This window comes from Pleurodeles waltl, chromosome 10 (genome assembly GCF_031143425.1).
Source record: "Pleurodeles waltl isolate 20211129_DDA chromosome 10, aPleWal1.hap1.20221129, whole genome shotgun sequence".
Taxonomy (NCBI): domain Eukaryota; kingdom Metazoa; phylum Chordata; class Amphibia; order Caudata; family Salamandridae; genus Pleurodeles; species Pleurodeles waltl.
Genome location: NC_090449.1, coordinates 489,587,919 through 489,614,053, shown reverse-complemented (window position 1 = coordinate 489,614,053; position 26,135 = coordinate 489,587,919). Strand labels below are relative to the sequence as shown.

Genomic DNA, 26,135 nt, shown 5'->3' with positions numbered 1-26,135 from the left:
CCAAGCCCAACTATTTTATGGGAATTCACAAAGGATATGATGTTTGAAAAAGAGGAAGCAGCCTTTGAAATGCCATCACCCTCTCTTGATTGGAATAGGCTTTACGCCTGTCAAAGAGAATTCACACGTTAAAAGCTACATACAAACAGCTAATACGTGTTCTGTGGGTTCTCCTGCCAGATTCCTCAGGGTGGACGTCATTAATTATTACTTCTCCAAAGCTGAAAAGGTGGTGACACTTTATTGCTATATGGCATAGATCTCTGTAATCTTGCAGAACATCAGAAGACAGAGAGGAAGACTGAAAGCTAGAAAGATTAAGGCCAGGACTGATTGAATATAATCTAATTAAATGTCTTTTAATGAGTCTGAGTCTACTGAAATTAGTACTAGAATTCTTTTTTTCAGAACATACTAAAGCTGAAAAACGTATGCTTAAGAAAGGGCTACAGACATACTTTGAGAGAAATGGACAAGTGACTTACTTTTGGTAATACCTTGTGTGGTAGAGACTACGGCCCTAATTTTGACCCTGGCAGTCCTCTGACCGCCAGGGTAAATGTGGCGTTCCCACCGCTAACAGGCTGGTGGTGCAGACCACCAAATTATGAGTGTACTATGTTGGCCCCTGCCAACTTGCCACATCTCCACTTATACCGGCAGGTAGGAGATGAGCATCTCCGACCCAGCAGTCCACAGAAGACCGCCGGCAGCATTAGAAGCCGGTTTTACGCCATGGTTTCCGCAGCGGTAGCACCGCCATGAAAACCATGGCAGAAAGGCTATCTGTGACGGGGAATTTCTTCCCTGTCACCAGGAGACGACTTCCCCCTTCCAGCCACAGCACCCCCCACCCCTCTCCAGAGACAGCGCCCCCCCATCCCCCACCCCTAGCAGACACAGTGCCCCCACCCACCTCCTGACACCGCGCCCCACCTCTCCTCCAGACACAACACCCCCTTCCCACATAAATGCTCACAGACACCCATACGTACCACACATGCACCCATTCACCTACACTTACATACACGCATTAACTTACACGCATCCGTACACGCATACACACACACTCACTTCAACATTCAGAATAGCATAAAAACACGCATACAAACATTCATGCACACACGCAGACACCACACACTCCGACACGCACACACAACATCCCCGATCTTCCCACCCTCCCTCCCCTGTCTGACGATCACCTTAGCTGGTCCAGGGAGCGGGTCGCCCGGCAGGGAACGGGAAGGGGCACTTCCACTACCGGCAGCGCCCCACCAGCAGGACACTGCCAGGCCGTATTATTGCCCATAATACGGCCGGTGGAGCCCTACTGGTGGGGTGGGGCAGGTGGGGGAACCGCCAGAGCGCCTCCGCCCGCCAGCTCGACTACTGCTGGATTCCCGCCCAAAGTGTGGCGGAAATCCGGCAGTACCCATGATATGGTGGGCGAAAGACTGCCAGTACTGGCATTCTTCTGGCATCCGTGGCTTTAGCGGTCTTCTTTGAAGACCGCCAAAGTCGTAATAAGGGCCTATATCTAGCTGCAGGTTCCTTACCTTTGAATTCACCCCAGGCATCAGATTGAGTCCGTAAGATTTTTGAGAGCAGTACCCTGCACGCCAGACATGGTGTTGATTGGCTCCGTGTCCATCGCCGGCATAGTACACGCGAGCAATGGAGACACAGGTCTTATATAGGTGTCACAAAAGCATGCTAATGTCATTTTCTTTTCATGACTTTCCACACCAGAAGTAAAGACCCATGAAGAACTCTGTGAGAAAGTAGCCTCTTTCTAGCATAGTTATCCCCACTTTTGGCCTGTCAGTGTGTTTTGCCTGTCTCACTGGGATCCTGCTAGCCAGGACTCCAGTGCTCATAGTTTGTGGCCTATGTGTGTTGTCAATATGCTTGACTGCATCACTGAAGTTCTGCTAACCAGAACTCCAGCGCTGCTTATGCTCTCTCTACTTACCAAATTTGTCACTATAGTTTAGTGACTCCATATTCAATTCTGATTGGCACACTGGACCCTCCTAATAAGTCCATAGTATATGGTACCTAGGTACCCAGGGCATTGGGGTTTCAGGAGATCCTTATGGGCTGCAGCATTTCTTTTGCCACCTATAAAGAGCTCATACGAACCTTTCTTCAGGACTGCCACTGCAGCTTGAGTGAAACAGTGCACACACTATTTCACAGACATTGTCCACTGCACCAGGTAACTTATAAGTCACCTATATGTCTAACCTTCATTTACTGAAGGCTAGGTGCGAAGTTACTGTGTGTGAGGGCACCCTTGGGCTCTGTCATTCTTGATCTTCTTGAGAACAATGGGCAGGAATGGTATGGGCAGAAAGTCATACAGGAAGCCTGAACTCCACTTGAGATGAAAAGCTTCACCAAGCGATTGCCACCTTGGAAACACCAATGTGCAAAACTGCTGACACTTTGTGTTCTCTGTGGAGGTGAAGAGATCTAACCAAGACTCTCCCCACTGCTGATGGAGACCTTACGCCACCTCCAGACTGAGACACTATTTGTGATCTGCTAGGCATTTCTGAATGAGTTTGTCCGCTCTGGCATTCAGAGAGCCCGCCAGACGTTGAACCACCAGAGATATGCCTTGATGTTCCATCCACGTCCAGAGACGCAAAGTCTCTTGACAAAAAATCCACAACCCCACTACCCTCTGCTTGATGCAGTACCACATTGCAGTGGTATTGTCCATGAACACCTGCATCATCTTTCCCTTGAAAGAGGGAAGAAAGACTGCCTGATTGCATGGAGCTCCAGCATGTTGAGGTGGAGTCCTGTTTCCACCAGAGACCACATACCTCTGATCACCACCTCTCTCAGATGGCTGCCCAAGCCCAGGAGTGACGCATCTCTCACTACTGTCAGATCTGGTTGGGGAAGGGAGAGGGATCTGCCTCTGACCCAGTCGCGGTTCATTATCCACAGCTACAGATCTTTTGAAGTTCCCTTGGACATCTGCAGCCTGTTGGACACATTCCACTGATGCTGCACTCACTGGAACCTCATGTCCCACTGCAGAGCCCGCATATGCCACCTGGCATGTGTCACCAGCAGGATGCAGGAGACTATGAGGCACAGTAGCCTCAGAGTCATTCTCACCGAAATCCAGGAAAGAGACTGAAACATCAATATCATAGCCTGAATATCCTGGACTCACTGTTCAGGAGGATAATCTGGAAAATGCACTGTGTCCAGAACAGCTGCGATGAAAGGGACCATCTGAGGGAGAGTCAGGTGTGACTTTGGCACGTTTATAGTTAACCCCAGAGAATGCAGGCGGTCCACCGTAGTCTGGAGGTGGAAGACAACAGCTTGGGGCAAACTCGCCTTCAACAGCCAGTCATTGAGATAGGGGAAAAGTGAAACCCCTGATCTCTGCAGATGAGCTATAACCACAGTCATCAACTCGGTGAACACCTGAGGGGCACTGCTAAGACCAAAGGGGAGCACTGTAAACTGAAAGTGCTTGTGGCCTACCGTGAACAGCAAGTAACATCTGTGGGCAGGCAGGATGGGGATATGAAAATAAGCGTCCTGCAAGTCCAATGCTACCATCCAGTCTACTGGGTCCAGGACAGACAAGACCTAAACCAACATGAGCATCTTGAACTCCTCGTTCTTGAGGAAGAGACTGAGAGATCGAAGGTCTAGGATAGAGCAAAGACCAATGTCCTTTTTGGGGACCAGAAAGTAGGAGGAATAGCAACCACAGCCTGCTTCTGGCACTGGTACCTTCTCTATGGCTCCCTTGGCCAAGAGAACTCTAACTTCCTCGCAGAGAAGGAACAAATGATCCTCTGTCATCTGATCATAAGATGGTGGCATGGATGGAGCGGTAGTATCGAAGGTGAGGGAGTAGTCCCTTTCGACTATCTCTGAAGCCCAAGTGATGGACTGCCAGTAGGGGAAGGTGATGGTGAATCCTGCTGCCAATTGGCCTTTGTTAGGGGGTGGGTGGCCTAGGAGGGTTTAGAGGCTTCTGAAGAGGAAGTGGAGTGGGGCAGACTGACCGGGCCTCTGGCCACCTGACATACGAGGTTGATGGATCCCGTGCCCTTGGCCACGCAGAGGCTGGGCAGCATGCATGACTGATGAGAAATTGGTGCGGTTGGAGACCCCTTCCGTAGCCATGAAAGGGTTGAAAGGGAGACTGAGGGTGAAGAGGAGCCGATGTGAGGCTCAGGGACCTGTACGTAGCCCGAGAATCCTTAAAGCTTTAGCACGCCTAGTCTGCCTCCCTGGGTGCGGAGCAATGGCTGCAAGCAATCGTCCTGTCCACAGGAGCCTCATTACTAGGTTTGGACGAGGTACCCAGTAGGATGTCAGTGAGGGCATCACTTAACGGGAGCAGGGGTTATGAGGTGGAAGCTATCGGTAGCAACACCTCTGTCAAGAGATTAGGCTTGACAGCCACGAGGGCGGTTGAAGGCCCAGGACTTCAGGTGCCCTCTTCACCACCACAGCGTAAGAAGCTCGCACCTCCGTAGTCACTTGGGAGAGAAAGGGTGCCAGTATCTGAAGAAGTGTCCAGTCTGCAGGCCTCACCCAAGTCTTCAAACCAGTCCACTTCTTCAGGTGGCTGGAATTCTAAAGGGTCCAGCGACCCCTCCCATTCATCTCAAAGCCTAGCCCATAGGAATAGGGCTCAGGATCCAAAAGAGGAGGCAAAGCTCTTGCCAGCACTGGAGATGATGTCGTAAAAAGCTCATCCGGCTCCGTGTCAGAGTCAAGAATTATAATGGGAATGGTGCTGCCTGTGGGCGCAGATAGCATCAGGAGCATGTGGATCGGCATCGGGCAAGGTTGAGGTGGTACAAACTGGGCCGATCCAGATCCAGGACTGGATTTCTGGGAGCCCCTTGGTGCCAGGGCTGGAGCCACCTTTGCAGAACTTGAACGGGCCCACTCTGACCCTGCGGGCCAGAAGGCGCTCCAGCAGGACTGGTCTGCCCAAAAATTAGGTGCATGGTCTCATAAAATTCTCAGACTTGTTCAGGGGGGCGCTTTTGGCTCCCAGAACCTCAGGGAGGTGCGAAGTTGGCCCAGGCACAGGGTTCTCAGAACGAGGCCTAGAGCTTCGACGCACCCTCGTTTGCCAATGGACGAGGAAAAGTAGAAGAGCCCTTTGACTACTTAGATTTCTTCTCATGCCTCGACTTACCCGATCGTCCAGAGGACTTGGAGTGGGACGACTATGACTTCGGACTCAGCGTCAGGTCCTGGGATCTTGCTCCCGACAGAGACCTCGACTTGTGCGTAAACATGTGCTGGGCCGCCATCAGCTTTAGGGACTGCTTCCTCAAAGCCTTCAAATGCATGACCCGCACTTGGAGCATGACTTCGGGTCGTGGTCGCACTCAAGACACCAAAGATAAATGAGGTGCAGATCTGTCACGAACATCACTTGATGACAGGATCCACAGAGATGGAATCCTGTCTTCCTAGAACACATCCTTGACACACCAGGAGAGTAATCTCACAAAAAGACTGAACAAAGTTGAAAAAGGCCAGTCAAAAATTGACTGAAGGGTAGCTCTCTTCAGATCAGCACTTGCTGGCATGGAAAGAAAAGGACTGATGTTGGCCCGCCTGAATGGCGTCTATATAGTATCGTCAATGTCATTTCTGGCGTGGACGATGCAGACTACAGGCACAGAGGTGATTAGCACCACCTACTGGTACGCAGGGGTACTGCTCACAAACATTTTCGAGATCCAGTCTGACGCCTGGGGGGAATTCAAAGGTAAGAAATCTGCAGCTTGAAGTCTCTGTCAGATTCAGATAGTTCCAGTAGGAAGAGCACACAAATATATGGAAACTCAAACAACTTAGAGAACCATCAATTCTGTAACCTTTATCTTTTTCCATCTGGATATCTCAATTTTTTGACATGGACAATACTGGAGTGATGTATAACACTTACACATTTTATTGATTTGCATGCTAAATAGCAAAAATAAAATGGAATAAAATGATAATTTATTGAAGGTTTGAAACTATTGCTCCTCTCAAAACTAGGCATGTATTTCCTCCACGTACAAATTGATAAGATGATGTTGCACTTCTGGATGTCAACAAGAGACCCTCAGCCATGTCTACGTAAAATGATGCTGATATCAATGTCTCAGAAGGAGGTGTTGGCTACGTCAAGCTCACATCAAATGTTTACATTTGAGATAGGCTTCACTTCCTGCACTGGCTCCTTGCCAGGTTTATGGTATGCCCCTGACAGAGATGATTTACTAGCTGCTCCAGCTCCTCCAAATGGTATCTGTTGTACCTTGAGAGGAGTCCAACAGTGATGACCATGAGCCACTACATTGCTGCCCTACCACAATGAACTTCTGCGGATCTTCCAACTTTCTTTGTTGGGGGCAGCACATCTCCAGTGCACTGTGCGAAAGCTTTCTTGTGAGCTGTGTGCTCAACTAAAGAGTCAAGAGGTATATGCCCCATGATATAATAGGGTTATCTGGGGCCAGCTTGTATATGTTCATGAATTTGGGTATTTCCAACCTGTAGCTCAAAGACTCCGTGAAGTTTACTGTTGTGCAATTCTTTATGTTCCTGAGCACTGTTAGGAATTACCTGGACCTTTTGGTCTTGGAGAAGGTTACCATCAAAAATGTTACTCGTCACCTATGATATAGCACGTCACCTTATGGTGATCAATCCCTCCTTGGCTCACCCCTTGGTAGTCAGTGATGTCTTCAGGAGTCACGCCTTGACTAGATAGGGCTTAAGATTCACATCATGCTTGTCGACACTATGGTCCTGCCAGTGATCTTCCCCATCACGTGGTGAAATTGGCTTAAAGTAGAGGTCCTCAGGGTCAAAATGGCTCGTGCGTGTGTGTAAAGTCCTGTGGTTAAGGTGATTTCTATGGTAACTGTAGAAGTGGGGGAAAGCGGCTGTGGTATGGGGGACCTGGATAAATCTGTTATTGCCTACACATCTTAGGTATGGGCTATCGGGAGTGTATAAAAAAGTACCCCTTTCGGTCATTGTCACCCCGACTTTTTGCCACTGGTGCTGATGTTTTTCGACTGATGTGCACTGGGTTCCTGCTAAACAGACCGCAATCCTAATGCTCTTTCCCTAAAAATAAAGGTAAAATAGTATAACTGTAAACCCAACTGGCACACACTTTAGCACCCCTTTAAGTCCCTAGTAAATGGCACCCCTGGTACCTAGGGCATAGCAACCAAAGAGGGTCCCTAAGGGCTGAAGCATATATTGTGCCACCCTAAGGGAACCCCATACAAACTGCACGCAGCCTGCCACCTCAGACTGCGAGTCTTGGTGCAAATCATGAGTGGAAACAGGACATGGCACATGCACTGTGTGCCATGCCAAAGTCACTGCATACACTATATTTAAGTCACCCCTAAGGCAGGGTGTATTATATTTTACTAGAGGACATATCTGCATGAGCAGATATGACCCTGTGATGTCTAGTTTCATTACAAGATATTGCAAGTGACGGGCAGCCATCTTAAGGACATGTACTGGGCAATGGTCATCACGACTACCCCATCTGCATGATGGCTGCATGGAAAATAATGGTGTTTGGTATCAAACACCTCGTCTTAATGAATCCATACTGATGCCAGTATGGGATTTATTATGACAGGCACCAGGAGGGCACCTTATAGGTGCCCCCAAAAACCTACTAGTCCTCTAGTGTGTTGGCTGACTGACAGCGAGCAGCTTGCCACCACAGACAAGTTTCTGACCCCCTGGGGGTGATATCCCACGCTATCTGATGCCAGAAATAATGCCTGCTCCAGAGGAAAGGTGTCACAACTCCTCCAACAGGATGGCTAGTGAATATGCATGCCAAGGACTTTAAAGTACCTGCCACCTTTGATAAGTGACACCGGCTTCCCTCAGACCTGAGAGATTCCACCCCCTGCTCTGAGGCTCATTTGGCACCAGGACAGGCGGAAAGTTAGCTATGCAAGGAGGCTTGTTGAACCACCAGGCTAGTCACACCCCTAAGGTAGGCTGCCTGATGTACTCCACAAAGGACGGGTTCCACCATCTTGGTTAGGTGGAATTAGAACTCTATGACAGGGTTATGCCCACTCCCCACAGGAAGTGTTCATATAGAGGATGTAGTCACCCCAGGGGTAAGTAGCCCATTGGCTACTGTAAGAAAGTACCCTCTTTCTTGGCATGGTTACCCCCATTTTCTGCCTGATGTCAGTGTGCTTGACTGTGTCTACTGGGATCCTGCTAATCAGGACCCCAGTAGTTATGCTCTCTCCTTCTGAAATTACTTGTAGGATATAGTTAACACAGTATTTCACCCACAATTGGCATACTGGTCCCCCCTCATAAGTCCCTAGTATATGGTACCTAGGTACCCAGGGCATTGGGGTTCCAGGGGATCCCTATGGGCTGCAGCATATTTTTTACCACCCATAGGGAGCCCATGCAAAGGCTTCTGCAGGGCTGCCATTGCAGCCTGCGTGAAAAGGTGCATGCACCCTTTCACTACCATTTACACTGCACCAGGGGCCAGATGTAGCAAAGTTTTTGCACGTCGCAAACAGCGAATTTTGCTGTTTGCGACGTGCAAAAACCACATTGCGATGCCCAATCCCCGTTTTGTGAGTCGGTAACCTGGTTACCGACTCACAAAACGGGACTGCGAGTCGCAATTAGGAAGGGTTGTTCCCCTTCCTAATTGCGAGTCGCAGCGCGATGCTGCATTGCTTTGTGACAGTGTTACCACACTGGTGGTAACCCATTCACAAAAGGGAAGGCTTCCCTTTTCTGAATGCTCTGAAAAAATTTAACTAAAACGCATTTTCCTTTAAGGAAATCGGGCTGCATTACAAAAAAAAAAAACTGCTTTATTTAAAAGCAGTCACAGACATGGTGGTCTGCTGTCTCCAGCAGGCCACCATCCCTGTTAGTGCTGCGAGTCGCAAGGGTGGGGTCGCAAATTGCAAACCCCCTCATTAATATTAATGAGGTGGGCCTTTGCGAGTCGCAGATGGTGTCAGGGACACCAACCTGCATACTGAATTGCGACTCGCAAATTGAGAGTCTCTGACTCGCATTTTGCGAGTCACAATTCAGGAATTTCGTAAATCTGGCCTCAGGTCACTTATGAGCCACCCTTATAAGAGGCCCTCCAGCCCTGAGGGCAGGGTGCAAAGTACCTGTGAGTAAGGGCACCCCTGCACTAGCAGAGGTGCCCTCATGACCTCTAGGACCATTTCGTCGGACTTTGTGAGTGCGGGGACCTAATTTTATGCATGTACTGGACATAGGTCACTACCTACACTACAAATAGTCAGTCCAAGGGTGTAGTAGGGCTCAAACTGGGAAATGTAGATGGGGTTGGTTTAGTTAGGGAAACCACTGAGGCTGTTTTAGTCCCTGATGGTGGCACTGACCTTGCCACCCTTGTTGCTTGTCCCCTTAATATGGATAAGTACAAGCAACAACCCCTAATAAATTTTGTTTAGGTTGAGGCCTAAAGGGACACAGAGGACAGTGTCACAATGGTGACTGAAAAACTGGTGGCCCCGCGCAACACCTACTTGGTCATCAGTACCAAATGACTGACACCCATAACAACACTGTAAGCCGCCCCAAGGCTGTTGTTGCTCTCAACTGGGGGGGGGGGGGGGGGGGGGGGGGGAGGTGAGGTCGGTGTTTATTGTCCTAAAAACTTTGTGGTATCCACAAACCTACCTGTAGAGTGTCTACTAGGGAAAGACTTGGAAACTTCAGCTTGAGTTGAAGTGGAGTTGGAGGCCCATGAAGCCATGCTGGGCATTCCTGGGCTTATCTTTGCTTTGACCAGGTCTCAGGCCAAAAAGCAAAGAGGACAGGGAAACATGGATCCTGAAAATATGGACCAAGAGATTGCCAAAAGCAGGGGTAGAAAGGGTAAAACGTTATCCACTATCCCTCCCTCCACTGATGATTCCCCCTTAGAGGAAGAGGAATCAACTCCCTGGACAGAACCTACACCCAAGGAGCTTGAAGCTTATACTGCTGAACTCTTAGGTGCAGGGGGGGCTGCCAGGGAGGAGTTAAGTGTGGCTCAACAGACTTCTCCAACACTAGACAGCAAGCTGTCAAAGAAGAGTCGGGGGATATCAGTGGCACATACAGGATGTACTGGTAAAACAATCTCTTGTATTCTGAGGCAAGGCACCCCAAACCTGATGCCATCAGGAGACTGGTCATTCCACAGCAATACAGAGAATTTTTGTTAACCATGGCACATGATATTCACCTTGCTGGACATCTGGGGCAAAGCAAGACCTGGGACCGACTGGTCCCTCACTTTCACTCGCCTCACATGTGTGAAGATACCAAGGAGTTTTGTCGCTCCTGTGTCACTTGTCAAGCCAGTGGCAAGACAGGTGGCACTCGAAAGGCCCCCTCAATCCTACTGCCAGTGGTCGGGGTATCCTTTGAAAGGGTAAGGGTGGATATTGTTGGCCCCCTTGACTCTCCCACAGCTTCTAGAAACAGATTTATTCTGGTAGTGGTGGACCATGCCACCAGGTATCCAGAACCCATACCTCTTAGAACCACTACATCTCCTGCAGTGGCCAGATCCCTACTGGGAATCTTTTCTAGGGTGGGTTTTCCAAAAGAGGTTGTATTAGACATCGGTAGTAACTTACATATCTGCATATCACAAAGCAATGTGGAAAGACTGTGGTGTAACTTACAAATTAACCACACCATACAATCCCCAAACAAATGTGTTGGCTGAGCGTTTTCATAAAACACTCAAAGGCATGATTATGGGAATCCCTGAAAAACTCAGGAGGAGATGGGATGTCCTATTACCATACCTCCTTTTTGCCTACAGGGAGGGCCCCCAAAAAAGAGTGGGCTACACCCCCTTTGAACTCCTCTTTGGTCACCCTGTTTACGGGTCCATTGGCTCCGGTGAAAGAGGGTTGGGGGCAACCCTGAAGCCCCCTAAACAAGATATAGTGGATTATGTGCTTGGCCAAATATCCAGAATGGCTGAGTACATAAAAAGGCCACTAAGAACCTTCATGCAAGCCAAGATTTGCAGAAGCAGTGGCATGACAGGAAGATGGCCTGACAATATACCAACCAGGGTAGACAGTGTGGGTCCTAGAGCCTGAGGCACCAAGAGCACTTCAAGACAAGTGGAGTGGGAAAACAAAGGGTGATATCACTTATTTTGTTGACCTTGGCACTTGTAGAAGTCCTCTCAGATTACTACATGTGAACAGCCTAAAGCTCTACTATGACAGGGCTGACTTACCCCTACACAGGGCCACTAATGAGGGACAGGAGGAAGAGAGTGACACTCTCCCTGACCTCTTCTCCAACACTGCACCTGATGTCTCAGTGGATGGAGTTGTTCTAGCAGACTGCCTTACTGAATCTCAGAAGGAAGACTGTAAGAACCTCCTAGGCCAGTTCTCTAAACTGTTCTCTCTAACACCTGGTCTGACTACATAGTGTGAATACACCATTGACACAGGAGACAGTGTGCCTGTTAAAAGTAAAATGTATAGGCAACCTGATCATGTAAGGGATTGCATCAAGGCTGAACTACAGAAGATGCTTGACCTAGGAGTGATTGAGCACTCTGACAGCTCCTCGGGTACCCCAGTGGTACTGGTACCAAAACCTCACTCCCAAAATGGGAAAATAGAGATGAGGCTCTGTGTAGATTACAGAGGTCTCAACACAGTCACTGTAGGAAAGTGCCACTTTTGGCAAGGTTACCCCCTCCACTTTTTGCCTAGTGTTGATGCCAACTTTTATTGAAAGTGTGCTGGGACCCTGCTAACTAGGCCCCAGCACCAGTGTTCTTTCCATAAAACTGTACCTTTGTACCAGTTAAGTCCCTTGTAAAAGGTACCCCTAGTACCAAGGGCCCTGTGGCCAGGGAAGGTCTCTAAGAGCTGCAGCATGTATCATGCCACCCTGGGAACTCCTCACTGCCTTGCAGCTTGTGTGTGCTAGTGGGGAAAAAATACAAAGTCGACATGGCACCCCCCTCATAGTGCTATGCCCACAAATCACTGCCTGTGGCACAGATAAGTCACCCCTATAGCAGGCCTTAGAGCCCTAAGGCAGGGTGCACTATACCACAGGTGAGGGCATAGCTGCATGAGCAATATGCGACTACAGTGTCTAAGTCCATTCTTAGGAATTGTAAGTGCAGTTTAGCCATATTGCGTATGACTTATCAGCGGGAAGAAACACACACTCAATGACTCAACTCCAGACCAATAGGGTTTTATATAGAAAAATATCTTTTGTTAATTTATTTCTAACACCACGGGATTCAATTTGCAGGTAAGTACATAAAATGTAAGGTACTTTGCATAGTTATACTTAGAACTTTGAATTGAATCAACAATGACTGTTTTCTTTAAAATGGCAAAAAGCTATTTTAAAAGTGGACACACTGCAATTTTCAACTGTTCCTGGGGGGAGAAAAGATTGAACAGTGTTACAGGTAAGTACACGACTTACAGTTCCTATCTCTGGGTTTTAGGTAGTCCGTTGTTGGGGGTTTAAGTTAACACCCAACACCCACCACCAGCACGGGGCCGAGCGGGTGCAGAGCTCAAAGGAGTGCCAAGTTAGCGTGGGCTCCTATGGAGATAGGGAGTACTCTGAATCCGGTCAGCCAGCAGGTAAGTACCGAGGGGCCACAAGCAGGGACCAAACACACACCCTCAGTGGCACAGGGGCGGCCGGGTGCAGCGTGCAAACAGGACGTGGGGTTTCCAGTGCAGGTCTAGGGTAGGACTCCGGGGGTCACTCAGAGGCTGCAGGTGAGGTCCGAGGGGGTATCCCGGGAACACCACTGGTCGATGCTGCACTAGGGGTCATGTTCTTTAAGGCCTGGGGACTGTGGGTACATTGTGTCCTTTAGGCGTCGGATATCTTCGTCTGGAGTTCACGGTCAGGGGCGTACTCTGGATTCTCTCTGCAATCAATCAATCAAAAAAATTTGTAGAGCGCGCTACTCACACGTGAGGGTCTCAAGGCGCTGGGGGGGGCAAATCAAGGGGGGGGCAGAGAAGGTGACTGATCTAACAACCATGTCTTGAGGTTCTTTCTGAAGAGCAGGAGGACTTTGGTTTTGCGAAGGTTGGTGGGGAGGGAGTTCCAGGTTTTGGGGGCGAGGTAGGAGAAGGACCTGCCTCCTGTGGTGGTGCGTTGGATGCGGGGGACTGTGGCTAGGGCGAGGTAGGCTGAACGGAGGTTGCGTGTGGAAGTTCACTCTTTCGTTGAGGTAGGTTGGGCCGGTGTTGTGTAGGGATTTGTGTGCATGGATGAGGATCTTGAATGTGATTCTCTTGTCTATGGGGAGCCAGTGAAGGGATTTGAGGTGTGGTGAGATTCGTTCGTGGCGGGGGAGGCCAAGAACAAGGCGTGCGGCTGTGTTCTGGATTCTCTGGAGTTTTCGTTTGAGTTTGAGTGTGGTGCCGGCGTAGAGGGCGTTACCGAAGTCCAGTCTGCTACTGATGAGTGCGTGGGTGACTGTCTTCCTGGTTTCTGGGGGAATCCATTTGAAGGATTGTTTTTTTTTTTTTTTTTTTTTTTTTTTAGAGTGCGGAGTGTGTGGAAGCAGGAGGAGGTTAGAGCATTAATTTGCTGTGTCATGGAGAGGGAGGGGTCCAGGATGATGCCGAGGTTGCGTGCGTGGTTTTTTCGGGGGTGGATGCGGGCATAGGGCGGTGGGCCACCAGGAGTCGTCCCATGTGGTTTTGTTGGGGCCAAAGATGATGATGATCTCGGTTTTGTTTAAGTTGAGCTTGAGGTGGTTATTGGTCATCCAGTTGGCAGTGTCGAGGAGAGCAGCGTGTAGGTTGGTTTTGGCGGTGGTGGGGTTGCGGGTGAGGGAGAGGATGAGTTGGGTGTCATCTGCATAGGAGAGGATAGTGATTCCATGTGCTCGGAGTATGTTGGCTAGGGGGATCATGTAGATGTTGAAGAGTGTGGGGCTGAAGGAGGACCCTTGGGGGACTCCGCAGGTGATCTTGGTAGTGTTGGAGTGGAAGGGTGGAAAGCGGACTCTCTGGGTCCAGTCGGTGAGGGAGGAGGTGAGCCAGTCTAAGGCTTTGTGGTGAATTCCTACGTTGTGGAGGCGTGTGCGGTGGCAGACGGTGTCAAAGGCTGCGGAGAGGTCTAGGAGGATGAGTGCGACGGTCTCGCCTCTGTCGACTTTGGTCCTGATGTCATCAGTGGATGCGATGAGGGCGGTTTCCGTGCTGTGGTTCTTGCGGAACCCAGATCGTGAGAGGTCAAGAGTGTTGTTTGCTTCGAGGAAGTGGGTTAGGCGGGCAGTGACTAATTTCTCTGCAATCTTGGCGGGGAAAGGGAGGAGGGAGATGGGGTGGTAGTTGGAGAGGATCTCTGGGTTGGCTTTTTTTTTTTTTTTTTAGGAGAGCAGTGATTTCCGTGTGCTTCCAGGGGTCTGGGTAGGTGGCGGAGTCGAAAGAGGAGTTGATTATGTTGTAGAGTATGGGGGCGATGGTTGGGCTGGCTTTGTTGTGTATGCGATGTGGGCAGGGGTCGGAGGGGGAACCGGAGTGGATGGAGTTCATGTTTTTTTCGGTTTCTTCGCGTGTGGTGGGGGTCCAGGTGGAGAGTGTGGTGGGGGGGTCAAGAGTGGGGGTTGGGTGAGTGAGGGGTGTGTGTGGTATGAAGCTGTTGTGGATGTCCAGGATTTTGTGGAGGAAGTGGTTGGAAAGGGAGTCACATAGGGGCTGTGTGTGTGCGGGGTCTATGTTGCTGGTTTGGGTTTGGCAAGTTCATTAAAGATGGTGAAGAGTTCTTTGCTGTTTTGAGTGTTGTTGTCAAGGCGTGTCTTGTAGTGATCTCTTTTGGCGGTGCGTACGAGTCGGTGATGGGTGCGAATGGTGGTTTTGAGGGTGGAGAAGTTGGTTGTGGAAGGTTCTAGTTGCCATATTTTTTCAGCTTGGCGGCATTTGCGCTTGGAGTCTTGGAGTTCAGGGGTGAACCACGGGGCATTCTTGATGTTGCGGGTGGCGATGTGTTTTCTGAGGGGGGCTAGTGTGTCTGCGCAGGAGGTGATCCATTTGGAGAGGTTGTGTGCTCCTGTGTTGGGGTTGTTGGCGTGGGGAGGGAGGGGGGGGGGGGGGGGGTTATGGGCCAGTAGGGAGTTTAGTCGTTCTGTGGGGATCTTGTCCCATATGCGGTAGGGTGTGGTGTGTTGATGGTAGTGTGTGGGGAGTTTGGTGAAGGAGAAGTGGACGCAGTGGTGGTCAGTCCAGAGGAGTTCGGTGGTGTGGGTGTAGGCTATCTGTTGGCTTGCGGTGAAAATTGGGTCAACCGTGTGTCCTGCTGAGTGGGTGGGTGTGGTGACCAGTTGTTTGAGTCCGAGGTTGGTGAGGTTGTCTATGAGGGAGGTAGAGTTGTGGTCTTGTAGGTTTTCTAAGTGAAAGTTGAAATCACCAAGGAGGATGTAGTCTGTGGAGGTGAGGGCGTACAAGCTGATGCTGTCGGCAATGGTGTCGCAGAAGGCGGGGCGTGGTCCTGGTGGTCTGTAGATTAGTGTACCTCTGAGGGTGGAGTTGTTGTTAATGCGGATTAGGAAGTGCATGTGTTCTGTGTTGTCGATAGTGTCTTGGGAGCTGGTGGTGACTTTGATGGTGTCTCTGTGTAGGATGGCGATGCCGCCACCTGGCCTGTTGAGGCGGTCTTTGCATTGTGGGCTTGGAGGGGTCAACCCCGGGTGGGCTCTTGCTCCCAATCGCCTGGGGATCCTTTCTTGCTGGGTGGACCACCTGGACATGGGCTGTGGGCATCGGGTGCGCAGGGGTCAGGACTCACACATTCGGAGTGAGGTGGGAGTCCTTGGTAGATGGTTTCTTTGAGACAGAGCCGCTGTCCTTAGGAGTTCTTGGTCCATTTGGGTGCAGGGCAGTCCTCTGGAGTGGTCAGAGGTCACTGTGCCCGCTGGACTTGTCACTGGACTTCTTGCATGTTCTTTGAAGCACGAGACAGCCCGTTAGGGCTGTGGCCAAACCAGTTGTCATCTTCCTTCTTCTCTGCTGGGGTTTCAGCCTTCTGCTTCTTTGTAGGTGGCCAGGAATCTGGTGAGCTGGGTTCAGTAAGGCCCTTAAATCCTAGATTTGGGGCGTGTAGGGTCAGTGGGCAGTAGCATGGCTACTGTCCCTGAGGGTGACTACACCCTCCTTGTGCCCACTCCCTTTGGGGAGGGGGGCACATTGCTATCCTTATTGGTCCCTGTCCTCCAAACCAAGATGGAGGATTCTGCAGGGAGGGGGGCCACCACAGCTCTGGACACCTTAGGGGCACTCCTCTCAGTTTTCCCTAATTTTCCCTCTGGACTTGCCACCAAAAGTGGCGCTTTGTCCGGGGGTTGGGCATATCCACTAGCTGGAGTGCCCTGGGGCACTGTAATCCAAGGCTTGAGCCTTTGAAGCTCATCGCCAGGTGTTACAGTTCCTGCAGCGGGAGGTGTGAAGCACCTCCACCCAGGGCAGGCTTTGTTCCTGACCACAGATTGACAAAGGCACTCTCCCCATGTGGCCAGCAACATGTCTGGTGTGTGGCAGGCTGGCAGAAACTGGTCACCCTACACTAGAAGTTGGATTGGTTTTCAGGGGGCATCTCTAGGATGCCCTCTGGGTGTATGTTACAATAAATTGCGCACTGGAATCAGTGTGCATTTATTGTGCTGAGAAGTTTGATACCAAACTTCCCAGTTTTCAGTGTAGCCATTATAGAACTGTGGAGTTTGTGTTTGACAAACTCCCAGACCATATACTCTTATGGCTGCCCTGCACTTACAATGTCTAAGGTTTTGCTTAGACACTGTAGGTGCATAGTGCTCATGCACATATCCCCTCACCTGTGGTACAGTGCACCCTGCCTTAGGGCTGTAAGGCCTGCTAGAGGGGTGACTAGCCTATGCCATAGGCAGAGTGAGATTGGCATGGCACTCTGAGGGGAGTGCCATGTCGACTTTGACATTTTATCCCCACCAGTACACACAAGCTGTGAGGCAGTGTGCATGTGCTGAGTGAGGGGTCCCCAGGGTGGCATAAGACATACTGCAGCCCTTAGAGACCTTCCCTTGTTCCAGGGGTACCAGTTACAAGGGACTTACCTGAGTGCCAGGGTTGTACCAATTGTGGAGAGAAAGGTACAGTTTAGGGAAAGATGGTGCTGGGGCCTGGTTAGCAGGGTCCCAGCACACTTTCAAATCCTAACTTAGCATCAGCACAGTCAAAAAGTTAGGGGGTAACCATGCCAAGGAGTAATTTCTTTACAATGAGTCACTCCCCTGCTACAGCAAGCACCTACTGCAACGACGACCGGCTACATGTATCCCCTTTCCTGCTGAGCTGCGTGGATCCTGCATCACAGGTGGTGGACTTAAGTGCACCAGATGGTCCTGATGTCCTACTGTCCAACTTTGGTGGAGGCAAGAGCTTGCCTCCCCATGCAAGCCAGTTCCCCTGTGCTCTGCGTGTTTTGCAGCTGCCAAGGCTTGTGGCATCCTTCCAAGAAGTTCTTCGTGCATCTTGCAGCTCCGGCCCTCAGCACTCTATGCTGCGATGCACGTCTTCCTGAGTTCTTCTCCGGCGGCGTGGAAGCCTTTGTTGTAGTGCTGCGCTGGCCTCTTTTTGCACCTTCTTTGTCTCCATGCTGTGGAACTCCTGCCTACGCTGCCTGGTCTTCTATGGGCTCTCTGAGTTGCTAAGAGGCCACTCTGACTCCCCCTCCTGGGTAGAGTCCACCTGGTCCTTTCTGGTCCCGGGCAGGGCCATTTTCCGCTAATCGCGAGCTTTGCATGTTCCATGGCTTGTTAGCAGACTCCAGCTCCACAAAACAGACTGCAATCCTCCATCCAGTATGGGACATCAATTGCACCAACCAGGAACCCGACTCCATCTTCTTGAGGGCAATACTGACTGTTCTTCCTCGCCAGTGGTTCTTCTTTTGCACCTTCATCCAGGTTAAGAGGGGCTCCTGTTCTCCCTTGACTCTTCTGTGCTTATTGGACGTGGTCCCCTTCTTCCACAGGTCCTCAGGTCCAGGAATCCACTGTTGGTGTCTTGCAGTCTCTTTTTGTTTTTGCATAATCCTTTCATTTCAGTGTGTGTTCTTCAAAAGTTACTGTGTTTTATTCCTGCTTTCCTAGGCACTGGGGTGGGTTCTAGTACTTACCTTTGGGGTTTTCTAGTACTCCCAATGCCCCTCTACACACTACACTTGCCTAGGTGGGAAACCGGCATTCGCATTCCACTTTCTTAGTATAAAGGTTTGTGTTCCCCCCAGGCCCATTTCTAACTATTGTGATTTTCACTAATTGCACTGTTTTCGAACTGTTTTTTATGCATATTTCTGCATTATAGTGTATATAATTTGTATATTACTTACCTCCTAAGGGAGTATAGTCTCTATAGTATTTTTGTCAACAAAATAAAGTACCTTTATTTTTGTAACACTGCATGTTTTCTTTCATGAGTGTGAGTACTGTGTGAACACAGTGGTACTGCATGAGCTTTGCATGTCTCCTAGATAAACCTTGGCTGCTCATCCACAGCTACCTCTAGGGAGCCTGGCTTCTAGACACTGCCTATATTTCACTAATAAGGGATAACTGGACCTGGTATACGGTGTAAGTACTATAGGCACCCACTACCAATCAGGCCAGCCTCCTACAGCTATTACCCTACACTCTCCTAAACACCACTAAATTTATGTGCCTCCTGACACCAGAAACTTAGATTCGACTAACTAAAGATGAAGGCCAAAGAAGTGCCGATCAGAGCTTGAACTGTGGATTAGCTGAGGACTTTGGCCTCAAACTCTGCCTACCTGCTCCAGTCCCAACAAAGACCTGACTCGTCTTGCAGCTGTGCATCCTCCAAAAGCCTCGAAGGCCTGCCAGCACTTTGCTAACCAGCCTGCATTTGCCTTGGAGTGGTGGAGCCACTTCCCAGCACCAGAAGGCAGCAACCATGACTGCCTGGTCCCTCATTTTCCTGACCATCGGGTCCAATAAGGTAGCATCTCGTCAGAAGAGGATCCCGAGTGTCCAAGAGTGCAGCTCCGGCGATTCATCCAGTCTTTAAGACGCTGAGCCTGCCTGGAACCTCCCTGCACCAATACCGGAGGTTCCGACGCCAGTTCCAAGCACCAAGGCTTGTCTTCAGCCTGAACACCACCACCGCAAAAACTCACCTGTACACACGGGTCTTCAACAGAGGCCAGCTCCAAGGCAGAAGTCATTCTGCTGTGTTTCTTTTCTTGCTTCTGCAGGTATCCCAAGAACCGTGAGAGCCTCTAACTCTCCATCCCGCCTGACAAAACACCAATGCACCTGAGTCCCTCAGCCAGGAGTCATTGAAACCAATGGTGTCTCTGTGGAGCTCAGACCCTCAAGGACCGATCCCCCGTGGGTTCAGCCGGACTGGCCACACAGTCCCCACTTGCAGCCTCTTTTTTACAGGTACTGCTCCCATAGATTTCAAAACGTATCGTCCGAAATTACCACCGCTAGGAGCACCTTTGCAACCAGACACACCAGGACAGGTAATCTGAAACTGTTGGTGTTTCTAACTGCCTTTGCCCCTATTTACCTTGAGGCCAGACGTGTATGTTTTGTGCATAGGTAACATTACCGCGTTTGAGGCTCAAATCTGACAACTGTATTTTCTGTATATCTTAAGATCACTAACTCGAGAAATACTTACCTGATCCTGTAGATCTTGGGGATCTAGAATTATAAAAAAATCTGTGCTAATTTTCTAAATTGGTCTCAAGTTTCTTCTTGAGTGTGGTGTGTGCCTCATTTACTGACTCTGCTTGTTCAACAAATGCGTAATACTGTCCTCTGATAAACAAACTGCTCCCCCACATTACCACAAAAGAGAGCATTTGGGACTTTTAATTAAAGCCCTGTAGGCCAATGAGGGTCAACCGGATTATCTGCATGGTGCCCCCCTACATTGATACACTATATAGACAGCCATATTCCTACAGGGAGCTCCTCTAAAATGGCCTTCTCAGAAGCAAGCTGCTTCTTTTTGAGGTGTGTAGGGTCTGCCACCTACTATGACACTCAAGTCAGAATTTTCCCAGAATTAGAATGAATGTAAAGTTTCCCTCACCTGACATCAGACATCTTCTGAAGCTCCATTGGCAGGGTTGTATCACTTGACCTTGAGGCTGGAGTTGAGAGTCGGACCAGAGCAAGGTTTGCTCTGACTAAGGCGCCAAAGGTGTCGGGTTGGTGGCTCGGGTCTGAAAAGCATAGGCTGAAGTCAAAACTTAGAGCCCCTGCCTCATGGGCTTGTCTGGAGCCAAGGTGGGATCTTTGGGCCGAGTGGGCTTGGGAGCAGTGGTTAAAGTAGACTGTTGAGGTCTCTTGGCTTCAAGACTCAGGGTTCGATTCCTGACTCCCTTGAGAGTGATGCTTGGACTCCATGCAAGACACTTTTTGAGGCTGAAACCCTGGAGAATGATACTCCAATGTTGGTCAAGTTACGAGTGTCTTTAGTATGATCTGGATGCAGGTTCCCATGCAGCTTGCACACCCTTGAGGAGAAAGGTTTCAGGACTCTGTTCTGCTTGACCTGGCAGGAACTAAACTGGACTTACCATGCAAAAGACGTTCCCAAAATTCCCTCAGGGTTGAAGACTGGAGATGCCTCTGTAGGTTTGTGGCACTACAGTTTACAATATGCCCACCAATGCACTCTCCTAATAACAGATTTTTTTTTTTTAAATGCCTGTCAGGTTGACTCCGCGTAATCTCAATGTAAGCAGACATAATAAATTTGGTAATAGTCTGACAACAGGAATTTATATATTGCACTTGGGTCAAACTTGGAAAGGTGGATTCTCCTTGACTTCCTCAGTCTGACCACAGGAGTTCAGAATTGCATTTGGGTCAAACTTGGAAAGGTGGATTCTCCTCGACTTTCTCAGTCTGACCACAGGAATTCAGAATTGCATTTGGGTCAAAATTGGAAAGGTGGATTCTCCTTGGCTTCCTCTACCTTAAGGCACTGTTTTACCATCTGGTTCATGTAGAGCCTTTCAGTCCCAGTTGAATTTAAAGCATTGTTGATGACCGTTGGTCTTTTGATATTGTGGCTGGCGTTTTCTGTCTTGGAATTGAAAGGATTTTACCAGAAGTTTGGAACACGAAAAGTAAACCCCAACCAATCAGAGATGTGAATCTCTGTCCTGGTGCATTGTGAGTTTCAGGAATGGATCACGATTATCTCGAAATCAAAATTTACACTTCTAAGAAAAACAACAAATGTCTGCACCCAGTAGTAGATGACAGGATTTTGCAGAGCATGTGATCTACAAAAGCACAAGCTGCAAACCACACAATCTGCATGATGTATTCTGAAATGAAAAAAGCAGGTCACCTACCTCGTTCAGGGCGCCTGGGCTCCCTTCCACCTGGGGACATTGAAGGTGAGCTTCTGGAGCTTGTTGGAGACTGACTTGGAGTTGGCAACTGCTTTTTCATCATACGGCTTGCCAAGTCAGGAGGTGACTCTGCTGGAGAAGGCATGTAGATCATAATATTTCCTCACACGAAATATACACAATTCCAAAGAGAGGATACGCACCTGGTGCCTTGTGAGAGCTATGGCAGTAAAACCAGTCGACCTCTATCATGAACTCTAGGCTCATACAATGACAGCCAGACTGGTATATCCTGTCCTTTCTGCTGCTTGCTGACTAACGGAAGATTCTACCTAGATTACAGCTCTGCGTTTGTTTAAACCCATGTTTGCATCTGCTGTAAGGTGGTTCTAGTGCTCACGGCCCTTTCTGTGAAGAACAATTTCTTAATGTTACCCCCACATTATGCTCCTCTCTCATTAACAACTCCAACCTTGTGTCAGTCTGCTCCCATAGGTCCCTTCTTTAATCAACACTTACACATCTGAAGTGATTAAGGCCCTCATTATGACCCTCGTGGTCTTCTGACAGCCAGGGCCAAAGTGGCGGTTTGACCGCTGGCGGTGAAGACCACCACATTATGAGTCTGACGGGTTGGCCTCTGCCAATCCGCCACCCCCCCGCCTGTACCGCCAGGGCAGTTGGACATGCCGGGCCAGAGATCAGCATCTCCGACCTGGCGGTCCAATTAAGACCGCCGGCAGTATTAGGAGCTGGCTTTCCACTAGGGTTTCCGCGGAGGTAGCACTGCCAAGAAAACCCTGGCGGAAAGGCTACAGGTGACAGGACATTTCTTTCCTGTCACCGGCAGCTGGCTTCTTGCCCCCCTGCAAGCCTAATACCCCACCACCCCCTCCATACCAGAACCCCCCACCAGAACAACACCCCCATGCCCCACTTCTAGTGCAGCATCCCCACGTGTCCAGACACCCACACGCACCTCACATACACTCATACACCAACACTTACATACACGCATTCACTAACAAGAATCCATACACGCACATTCACAAGCATCCATACAGGCATACACTCCCTAGCAGCCATACACACATTCACCTCAACATTCATGCACGCACTCACCTCTACATTCATACATGCATTCAACCACGCATACACACATACATTCACACACGTATACACACAGGCAAACACAATACCCCCCACCCTCCCAATCCCTCCCCTGTCAGACAATCGACTTGCCTTGTCCAGGGAGGAAGTCGTCTGGCAGGGAACGGGCGCTTCCACCGCCAGCAGAGTCCCGCCAACAGGACCCTACAAGGCCATATTACTGCTCGTAATACGGCTGGTGGAGTCCTTTTGCCTGGTCGGGCCGCTTTTGGAACCGCCCATGCGCCTCCGACCGCCAGCACGACTACTGGAGGATTTCCGCCCAAAATGTGGTGGAAATCCTTCAGTACTCATGATATGGTGGGCAGAAGATGGAATGGCGATCTTCTGGTGGCCGCGGCTTTGATGGTCTTTGGAAAACACCGCCAAAGTCAAAACGAGGGCCTAAATGTCATCATTTCTCTCCTAATGCTCCTCAATTCCAGCCAACAGCAATGTTAGCCCTTTTATCTATCTTAATTAGATTTCCAAAGAAATGCCTTCAGAGCTAGGAGTGGTACATTAGGCAATGCCTTCGGGGCTAATAATGCTCCAGAAGAAGCCCTCCAGAACTGGACTAAATACTTTACAACGTCTTCAGAACCTGTCTCAACACCACACATATGGTCTTCGGAAGTTGTGACAATGCAAATTATATGGCCTCCAAACAAAATGCACTTCACCAAAGAAGTCCCACAATATGGAGAAACGTCTTCCTTTACAACTGGTCACAATACTCTAGATGAGATTTCCAGTGATTATCATGATGCTTCATACAAGGGCCGTAGAAACTGACTCTGTACTTCAGATGAGGCATAACTAGCCAAGTCTACAGCATTTTAACTCGTGCACACTTCCCCTGACTAGACCCACTGCCTTTCCGAAAGCACATAGGTCTTTCCTCACATTACTTGGTTACTTGAATGGATACTAAGAAAAGAATTGTGGTCTCACCTTCCATATAAGACCTCTTGGTTCCCACGTCTGGCCTCCTCACTTCCTTTTCTGCAGCAACTGTGCTGGCTTCACCTCTAGTGTTGAGCACCTGGGACGGGCTATGCCTATAAGCAGGAATTTCTTTCCAGCAGTTTGCTAGGCTCTGCAGATGTGCATTGGATGCCTCGATCTCTGCTCTAACTGTGTGAAGAGAAAAATGAGAGTGATGGGAGGCTAATGGTTTTGGCACTGGATTATCTTTGTTATCATACAAAGACCTTGGGGGTCCGTCCCCACTCAGATAGTTCAAGAAGAAATGCACTGTTGCAAATGATCACCAGTCATAACAGTTTTAAGACCTGTAATCCTTGCTCTCTGGTGGTGTAACATGAAATGGTTGTGTATTAATGAACTGATGCTGGGCAAACTTTTGCTGGTTCATGATCATTGTAATTAATTTGCCTACACAATATATGAATATAAGCTAATCACACTTTTCTAATTATCTAATGTAAGTATACCTTTCTATGACAGGGATTTGTATCCGGCGAGGGAAGTAATTAGGACAATTCTCATGTGTGCAAAGAGAAGCAGTCTATAGAAGTCATGTTTTCAGTCATTCAGTGGAGAACTTTTTTGATTCCAGGGGACTGTAGGCAAGTCAGCTGAGCACCCTGCCCATGGATTCTAAGCATCCACTTGACAAATGGCACACTCCCTAAGGAGAAGCATGTGGGGATTTGGTAGTTTACAGTTCTAAATTCACAGAAAATCAAATAGAGGCTATTGTTAACACTTAATATACATTTGTAATAAAACCTGTGCTACAGTTTTACTACAATAGCCTTTGCTCTATAATAGGCTAGGTTTATGTTAAAGACTTGAAACATATATAGTTATTTTCTGACTTCTCAGAACAACACAGGGTAAACCCCTATCAAAATCTTACTGGGGATGGTGTGAAAGAAGTCATAAACAAAATGCCGAGAACTGACAAATGTTGCAAAGTGCCTCTTTTTAGGTCGAGCCTAGACGGAGCGCATGCGCTGTCCGCAAGACATGCAGTAAGTAGTCTTTGGGCTTTACCCACATCCATTTCGCCCATTCGTTTTTTTGTTCTGCCTGTCTTTAATGCTTCCTTTTTAATGGTGTATTTTTCGAAATGTCTCTGCTTTGTGTGCTTAGTTCCCTCCCAGACGATTTCACTATGAAGACATTTTTGTTCGCCATCACACTACGTTCATGCACGTTCATGCTTCCTCCTCTTAGAGAGTGTGATAGCCCCTCCTCCCGTCCTAGCATTGCAGCCTTAGTGTTCTTTTGGTTGTCCATAGCAATGTGTTCACACCAGTGAAAATACAGTGTTTAGAAAGGCACCAAAGTTTTCATGTTTTGCTTATTGCTCGGGTATACTTAATTGAAGTTTTCCAAGCCACTATTATCTCCACTGCTGTTTTAGAAATAAGTGTGTTTTCCATGCTCCGGCAGTCACAACCTCATCCACTTTCAGTCTTCCTCATTCTAAAGTTCTCTAAACAGTGCTGAAGTCGCATTTCTGGTTCCACTGGTAAATCCTCATTCTTAATACCATAAGCAGTGCTGCTAGCTGCTTCTCTGGTACCAGTGGTAATTCCTCATTCTGTGTCTAGACAGGGCTGCTGGCTGTTTTCTGGTCCCAGTGGTAATTCCTAATTCTTAGTCCTATAAACAATGCTGCATTTGCTTCTCTGGTCCCAGTGGTAAATCCTCATTCTTAATCCTATAGGCAGAGCTGCTCCTCTGGTCCGATTGGTAATTTTTCATTCTTAGTCCCGTAGACAATTCTAAACTTGCTTCTCTGGTCCCAGTAGTAATTCCTCATTTTACATCCTCTAGACAGTGCTGGAGCTGCTTCTCTGGTTCGAGTGGTAATTCGTCATCCTTAGTCCTCTAGGCGTTGTTGCAGCTGCATCTCTGGTCCCAGTGGTAATTAATCATTCTTAGTCCTCTAGGAAGTGCTGTAGCTGCTTCTCTGCTCCCCTCTGTAATTCCTCATTCTAAGTCCATTAGACAATGCTGCAGCTGCTTTTCTCGCCACAGTGGTAATTCCTCATTCTTAGTCCTGTAGACAATGCTGCAGTTGCTCCTCTGTCCGAGTGGTTATTCCTCCTTCTAAGTCTTCTAGACAGTGCTGCTAGCTGCTTTTCTGGTCCCAGTGGCAATTCATCATTCTTAGTCCTTTTGACTACGTTGCATCTGCTTCTCTGGTCCCAGTGGTAATTCCTCATTTTAAGTCCTCTAGACAGTGCTGCAGCTGCTTCTCTGGTCCCAACAGTAATTCCTCATTCTAAGTCCTCTAGACAGTGCTGCTAGCTGCTGCTCTAGTCCCAGTGGTAATTCCTCAATCTAAGTCTTCTATAGACAGTGCTGAGGCTGCTTCTCTGGTCCCAGTGGTAATTCCTCAATCTAAGTCTTCTAGACAGTGCAGCAGCTGCTTTTCTGGTCCTAGTAGTAATTCCTCATTCTAAGTCCTCTACATAGTGCTGCAGTTACTTCTCTGGCAATACACCATTTTAGGCCCTCTAGACGGGGCTGCTAGTTGCTTC

General features: G+C 49.0%; 1 protein-coding gene across 13 annotated transcripts in view; it reads right to left on the bottom strand.

The window, feature by feature from the left end:
• Positions 1-26,135, bottom strand: part of LOC138261643 (uncharacterized) — a 1,036,964-nt gene that overhangs the window by 398,028 nt on the left and 612,801 nt on the right. For 11 of the 13 annotated variants that reach the window (XM_069210793.1, XM_069210797.1, XM_069210802.1 and 8 more), the window contains 2 exons: positions 23,569-23,751; positions 21,466-21,597 (listed from right to left, as the gene is read on the bottom strand). The exons of 1 other annotated variant lie outside the window; for it this stretch is intronic. In XM_069210793.1, coding sequence (XP_069066894.1) covers positions 21,466-21,597; positions 23,569-23,751 — 315 coding nt within the window. The remainder of the gene's footprint in view (positions 1-21,465; positions 21,598-23,568; positions 23,752-26,135) is intronic. One more of the 13 variants, XM_069210794.1, reaches the window with a different exon arrangement.